The sequence below is a fragment of the Oratosquilla oratoria genome, chromosome 9 (genome assembly GCF_046742065.1).
Source record: "Oratosquilla oratoria isolate Oo_2021 chromosome 9, ASM4674206v1, whole genome shotgun sequence".
NCBI lineage: Eukaryota > Metazoa > Arthropoda > Malacostraca > Stomatopoda > Squillidae > Oratosquilla > Oratosquilla oratoria.
The window spans coordinates 27808539-27816038 of NC_134785.1; the positions used below are offsets into that span (position 1 = coordinate 27808539).

General features: G+C 45.7%; 1 protein-coding gene across 3 annotated transcripts in view; it reads left to right on the top strand.

The window, feature by feature from the left end:
* Positions 1–7500, top strand: part of sha (shavenoid) — a 208662-nt gene that overhangs the window by 129958 nt on the left and 71204 nt on the right. For all 3 annotated transcript variants that reach the window (XM_076190139.1, XM_076190141.1, XM_076190140.1), the window contains exon 4: positions 2381–2524. In XM_076190139.1, coding sequence (XP_076046254.1) covers positions 2381–2524 — 144 coding nt within the window. The remainder of the gene's footprint in view (positions 1–2380; positions 2525–7500) is intronic.

Here is a 7500-nt window from a genome sequence, read left to right on the forward strand (position 1 = left end):
GTTTTGTTGGTGTCTGTTGCTACCAATATCGTTCTTTCTGGTGGTGTTCTGTTGTTGAACCCTTCAGCACTCGTTGGGTGACGTTTGTGAGAAGTGTGCCGGCGGAGTGGCCCTCCTTGAACCCGGTTTGGGGAGGTGCCCTGATGAGTTTTAAGGTGAAAGAGGATACGGGGATTAATAATTTTTATTTCTGACTAGTTTAATGACCGCGGGCTCGCACACACACACACACACACACACACACACACACACACACACACACACACACACACACACACACACACACACACACACACACACACACACACACACAGAGAGAGAGAGAGAGATTACCAAAATGAGAGAGCAAGAGAGACGGAGGAGAGGGGTGAGGGGGCTAATAGGATGTAAGAAGATTTAGTACAAATCATTCAGATAAGGCGAGCAGAAAGATGAATTGACAGACACCCGGATGGAGCAAGCAGAACCACATACTGAAAGAGACCAGATCACCAGTCCTGTGGTCTGTCTGTCGGCCTTTTTTTTCCCTTCGGTTCTCCCGGCCTTGGCTCCTCGAGTCAGTCACTCGCTCAGTCAGTCACTCGCTCAGTCAGTCAGTCAGTCAGGAGCCATATGTCGCTCCTCACGCTCACGGAGAGTAACTGTCCACGACGCCTCCGGGGGCGCCTGTCTGGGCTCAAACCGGAAGCCACTCGGCAAGTGTAGACCTCGCCTTATCTTTCTTCCTTTCTCTCTCTCTTCCTTTCTTTCCTTCTCTTTTTCTCTCTTTCTCTCTCCCTTTCTCTTACTTTCTTTTTCCCGCTTTATTTTATTTCTCCTTTCTTCTTTCTCTTTCCCTTTCTTTCTTTTTTCTTCTTACCTTTCTCTCTTCTCTCTTCTTCCCTTCTCTCTTTCTCTTTCTCTCTTCTCTCTTCTTTCCTTATCTTTTTCTCTCTTTCTCCCTTTCTCTCACTTTCTTTTTCTCTCTATTTTCCCCTCTTTCCTTCTCTTTTTCTCTCTCCCTTTCTCTCACTTTCTTTTTCCCTCTTTATTTTTCCCTCTTTCTCTTTCCCTTTCCCTTTCTCTTTTTTTCTCACCTTTTTTCTCTATCTTTATCTTTCTCTTTCTGTCTCTTTTTCTGTTTTTTTCCTTTTTTCTCTTTCCCTCTATCCTTCTTTTTCTATCTTTTTTCTTTTCTTCGTCTTTTTTCTCCTCTCTATCTCTTTCTCCCTTTTTTCTCTTCTCTCTCTATCTCTTTTTCTCTCTTTCTTTCCTCCTATATTTTTTCTTTTAATCTTTTTTCTTTTCTCTCCTCTCTCTCTCTCTCTCTCTCTCTCTCTCTCTCTCTCTCTCTCTCTCTCTCTCTCTCTCTATATATATATATATATATATATATATATATATATATATATATCTATATATATATATATCTATATCTACATCCCTTTTCTCTCTCTCTCTCTCTCTCTCTCTCTCTCTCTCTCTCTCTCTCTCTCTCTCTCTCTCTCTCTCTCTCTCTCTCTCTCTCTCTCTCTCTCTCTCTCTCTCTCTCTCTCTCTCTCTCTCTCTCCCTCACCCTCTCTCTTCTTTTACCTCTCCCTCACCCTCCCTCACTCTTCGCCCTATCCCTCCCCCAATGGTTTTCAAATCGACAGTCTCCCTCTCGCTGCCTCTTTTCGAACATTCCCCCTTGTATGGTAGTCATGCTATTAAATGTTGTCACTAGTTTCATAAATCCTGAGTCTCGGGTGGCAATCGCCGATTTGTGTGAACGAAATGCTTTGGATGCAGACAAGATTTACTGGGGCAGGCGTGCATGTAGTCCCTCGCTTGAGGACAGTGGAAAACCATCCCAGCTTGTATTTTGGCCTGTTGTTCATGTGTCGGCGTGTCACCTACATTTTCTATTCTTTTTTTAATCATTGTACTGATTTATCCATTTATTTATTTATCTATTCATTAACTTATTTATTCATTCATTTATTTGTTTATTTGTTTGTTACTTATCCCTGTATCTATTCCAGTTGGTTTGTTGGGACATTTCATACAATCTATACATTTACTCCTCTACAACCTGTGACTCCCCTTTTTCTTCCTCTTCCTCCTTCCCTTCCTCCTCTTCCTCTCTTCCTCCTTTTCCTCTTCCTCCTTCCCCTCTTCCTCATCCTCATCCTCTTCCTCTTCCTCTTCCTTCTCCCCTCTCTCTCCTCCTCTCATCAACTTGTAACACAGAAAGTTTCCATCCTCCTCTTCCCTCCGCGCACAGAACACGGACGAGTGTCCAACATTTACTGGAGGAGTCTGTGGGACTGGAGACCGTTACTGGTTAATTATCAACAGGCGTGGGTGAAGTAACAATTGATTGATAGACTAATTGATTTTTTTCTTTTTCTTTTTTCAGGAGTGCCTCAGCGTGAGAAAGGGTGTGGTTGTGGTCGAGGGAGTGAGGAGGTCAGCGTTCCAGGTCAACTGTGTCAGTGCCAGTGTGACGTCAGAGCCCCGACCTTTCGTGACGACACGCGCTCGTGCGTCCACAAGCTCACCGGTGAGTACAACACGAGTGAAGAAGGGCAGGTGTGGCTATGGGATCATTCCTTCTTCTTCCAATGAGTGGCTTGGTAGGACATACATGTGTCCCTAATGGATAAGGGTCCCGTCTCTGTCTCGGTTACGTTTACGTATGTTTTGGTCATGGTTAGGGTCCCCTCAGTCGAATGAAATCGCCAAGGAGTAATATGTGTGTGTGTGTGTGTGTGTGTGTGTGTGTGTGTGTGTGTGTGTGTGTGTGTGTGTGTGTGTGTGTGTGAGAGAGAGAGAGAGAGAGAGAGAGAGAGAGAGTTTGCGTGCGTACATGTATCTAATTTACCTAATTTTAATATACAAGGGCCCTACTTCCTACTTTCCAGTCATCATACCTAGCCTCAAGTATATATGGTTAAAAAAATCTTTGGTTTCCAATTATCATACATAAATTCAAACTCCTGTATTGTTCCAGCTGGGGCCACATCCCCTTCTAAGCTGTTCCAAGTATCTATGCATCTATAGAGAAAAAGTATTTCTGTACATCCTTTAGACATTTTGTCTTTTTCAACTTGTGCTCGCGCCCTCCCGTCCCTGATTAAGAGGTCTTGAACACAGTAATCGAATCTCTCTCTTCGATCTCTCAAGGTTGGGAGACCTATTGCATTTAGTCTCCCCTCGTATGGGTTGTCTGCTAGGCCGGGGAATAATTTTGCTGCTTTCCCGTGTATTCTTTCATTATTGCTTATATCGTTTCTGTGTATGTGTGTATGATCCACCACGGCCTTGGATTACGTGTTGGACTCGTGATTGACAATTATTACCCTCCTGAATGAGAGCTCAGAGCTCATATATGACCGATCTATGGGTAATCCTGTAACCTTACACACACACACAACTCCCCGCCCACGAGAGCTGGAGTGCCGACTTGCAGCTCAGCTATACTAAAACTATTTCAGCCCTGGGCTACCACTGCGCCGTCGACCCGGTGGTGTGTGTGTGTGTGTGTGTGTGTGTGTGTGTGTGTGTGTGTGTGTGTGTGTGTGTGTGTGTGTGTGTGTGTGTGTGTGTGCGTGCGTGCGTGTGTGTGTGTGTGTTTATGAGTGTATATATGTGTGTGTGTGTGTGTGTGTGTGTGTGTGTGTGTATGTGTGTGTGTGTGTGTGCATGCATGCGTGCGTGTGTGCGTGCGTTCGTGCGTGTGTGCGTACGTTCATGGTGTGCAGGTGTGCGAAAGAGAGAGGGGGATGCAGATATTGAGCAATACCGTAGGAGTACACAGCAAGCAAATCATACAACACACGCACGCACACACACACACACACACACACACACACACACACACACACACACACACACACACACACACACACACACACACACACACACACACACACACTCCTTTCCAACTGCCGCCATTAAGAGGGGCCTGTGTCGAATCGTACTTCGTGGTGTTGTTTTGAATGGGCGGGCACAGAGAATTGCTTTTCGTTGGTTGTTTTGGGGTTGTGAAAGAGGTTCACACGGGGGTGGGTGGGCTCTGAGCTTTACACTGGGTGAAAGGAACCCTCCGCAAGCATTAGAATTGGGATTCAGCGACATTAAGAAAGAGAGAGAGAGAGAGAGAGAGAGATTGAGAAAGTGAAATTGAGTGAGTGAATGAGCGAAGAGAGAGAAAGGACGAATTTACAAGAGTCGGTAGCCTCTCACGCATCCCCAAAAATTATATCTAACATCCTCAAAAAATAAATAAATGAATAAATAAATAAGCTTGGATCTGTTATGGTTGATCTCTAGCATCGCTTGAAAAATATACATTGTAACATCGAAATGAAATCCCAAAACACGAAAATGCCTTTTATTCGCAACTAAAAAAAATTCTAGAACTTGAGATGGCTAGAAATAGAGATTCTCGCACCTAATCTCTGGGAAACTGGTCTTACATCTTCCCCAACACGAAGACTCTTGTCTCCCCCCCTCCTCCCTACTCTCCATCTCTAGCCCCCCTTCCCCCAAAAGTCAAGAACCTCTGGGTTTGAAGCAGAGTCCAAGAGGTAATGCCTTGTTCAAGTCTATGAAATGTAAACATGCAATTCTGTTGACGGGTGACTTTTTTAATAAAATGGCCATAAAATACACACACACACACACACACACACACACACACACACACACACACACACACACACACACACACACACACACATATATATATATATATATATATATATATAATATATGTATATATATATATATATATGTTTGAACAGACGCGCGCAAGGGTACCCTATTCATATACTACAACACACACACACACATATAAACACACACGCTCGCACACACACACATACACACACACACACACACACACACACACACACACACACACACACACACACACACACACACACACACACACACACATGCGCGCGCGCGCGCAGAGAATGTGTATGTGTATATGTGCGTCCATACTTTTTTGTGTGTGCGTGTGTTTACACGAGAGCATGTATCCACTGCTGCAGCTGAATGGAATCGCCTGGCGACGGCAGACAAAAGAAAAAACCTGTGTGGACCCGCCGGGGGGCGGAACGGGGCGGGGGGGAGGGTGGCGCTAAGAACATTATCATCACAACATTTAGTTTACCTTTCATGAGCTCCAACCAATCTTTGTCGAGCTTCCCTCAACAATGCATAGGCCCCCAGCAGGGGCCATCATCATCATTATTATCATGAGGAGGAGGAGGAGGAATACAGATTGAGGAGAGGAAGGGGGAGGAGGAGAAGGAGGAGGAGGAGGAGGAGGAGTAAGAGCAAGAGAAGGAGTAGGAGAACGGAGAGGGAGGAGGAGGAAAGGGTTAGTGGCATATGACTTCGAGGAGGAGGTGGAGGGAGAGAAGGGAGAGGAAGAGGAAGAGAAGGGTGAGGAAGAAAAGGAGAAGGAGGAAGGAGAAGGAAGGAGGATGGGGGAGGAGGAAGTGGAGGAGGATGGGGAGGAGGAAGTGGAGGAGGAGGAGGAGGAAGAAGAGGAGGAGGAGGAGGAGGGCGAGGAGGAAGGAGGAGGAGGGCGAGGAGGAAGGAGGAGGAGGACGAGGAGGAAGAAGAGGATGATGAGGAGGAGGACGAATAGGAGGAAGAAAAAGTGGAAGAATAAGAGGTGTAGGAGGAGAAGGAAAAAAAAGTTGAGGAAAAAGAAGAGGAAAAGGAAGAGGAGAAAGTTGACGAGGAGGAAGAAGAGGTGAAGGAGGAAGAGGAGGAGGAAAACCAAGAGGAGGAAAAAGAAGATGGGGTAAAGGAAGAAGAATGAGATGACGAAGAAGAAGAAGGGGAAAAGGAGAAAGATAGAGAAGAAAAGGAAGAGGAGGAAATAGAAAAAGAGGAAAAGGAAGTGGAGGAAAAAGAAGAGGCGGAAAAAGAAGAGGCGGAAAAGGAAGAGGAGGAAGATGATGAGGAGGAAGAAGAGGAGAATGAGGAAGATGACGAGGAGGAAGAAGAGGAGAATGAGGAAGAGGAAGATGAGGAGGAGGAGGAGGAGGAGGAGGACGAGGACGAGCACCCGCCCTAAGCACCTATTGGGCTCATAAAACAAGTGTACACTCCGCCTTCTTGCTGTTGTTCCTCCATCTGGAGCAACTCCCTCCACCCTACTCCACTTCCCTCCACTCCATTCATTTACTCCACTACAGTGAATCTACAAGAACAATAACAATAACCATTACCACAAGCATAACAATAACGACCACCCTGGTACGGTATCAACAAATCAAACAAAAACAACCATTACTACAATAATATCAACAACGACAACAATAATAGCAACAAAAACAACAAACAAAAAATTCCTCAAAACACACAACAATAACGACCATCCAAAAAGAAAACCAAAAACATAACAACAACAATAACAGCGACAACAACAATAATAACGGGGCAGAACGCTACCTACCGGCTGTCAAGTGGCGCGTGACGATACCAGGAACTGACCTTTCACCCCACCCCCCCTTCTCTCTATCTATCTATCTAACTATCTCTGTCTCTCTCTGTCTCTACCTCAGTCTCTCTCTGTCTCTGTCTCTGTCTCCCTGTTTCTGTCTCTCTCTGTTTCTCTCTGTATTTCTATCTCTGTATATCTATCTCTGTATATCTATCTCTGTATCTATCTGTTTCTCTATCTCAGTGTCCCTCTGTCTCTGTCTCCTTGTTTCTCTCTCTCTCCTTGTTTTTCTCTCTCTCCTTGTTTTTCTCTCTCTCTCCTTGTTTTTCTCTCTCTCCTTGTTTTTCTCTCTCTCTCTCTCCTTGTTTCTCTCTCTCTCTCTCTCTCTCTCTCCTTGTTTCTCTCTCTCTCTCTCTCTCTCTCTCTCTCTCTCTCTCTCTCTCTGCTTCTGCCTATCTGCTTATCTGCCTTTCTGCCTCCCTCCCTCCCTCCCTCCCTCTCTCTCTCTCTCTCTCTCTCTCTCTCTCTCTCTCTCTCTCTCTCTCTCTCTCTCTCTCTCTCTCTCTCTCTCTCTCTCTCTCTCTCTCTCTGCTTCTGCCTATCTGCCTTTCTGCCTCCCTCCCTCTCTCTCTCTCTCTCTCTCTCTCTCTCTCTCTCTCTCTCTCTCTCTCTCTCTCTCTCTCTCTCTCTCTCTCTCTCTCTCTCTCTCTCTCTCTCTCTCTCTCTCTCTCTCTCTCTGCGTTCCTGCCTCTCTTTCTCTCTCTCTCTTTCTGTGTCTGCCTTTCTGCCTCTCTCTCTTTCTCTTCTCTCTCTGTCTCTCTCTCTCTCTCTCTCTCTCTCTCTCTCTCTCTCTCTCTCTCTCTCTCTCTCTCTCTCTCTCTCTCTCTCTCTCTCTCTCTCTCTCTGTCTCCGTCTCCGTCTCTCTATTTCTCTCTATGTCTGTCTGGCTATAGCTCTCTGTCTGCCTCTGGCTCTCTGTCTGCCTCTTGCTCTCTGTCTGCCTTCTGCTCATTGTCTACCTCTGGCTCTCTGTCTGCTTCTTGCTCTCTGTCTACCTCTGGCTCTCTGTC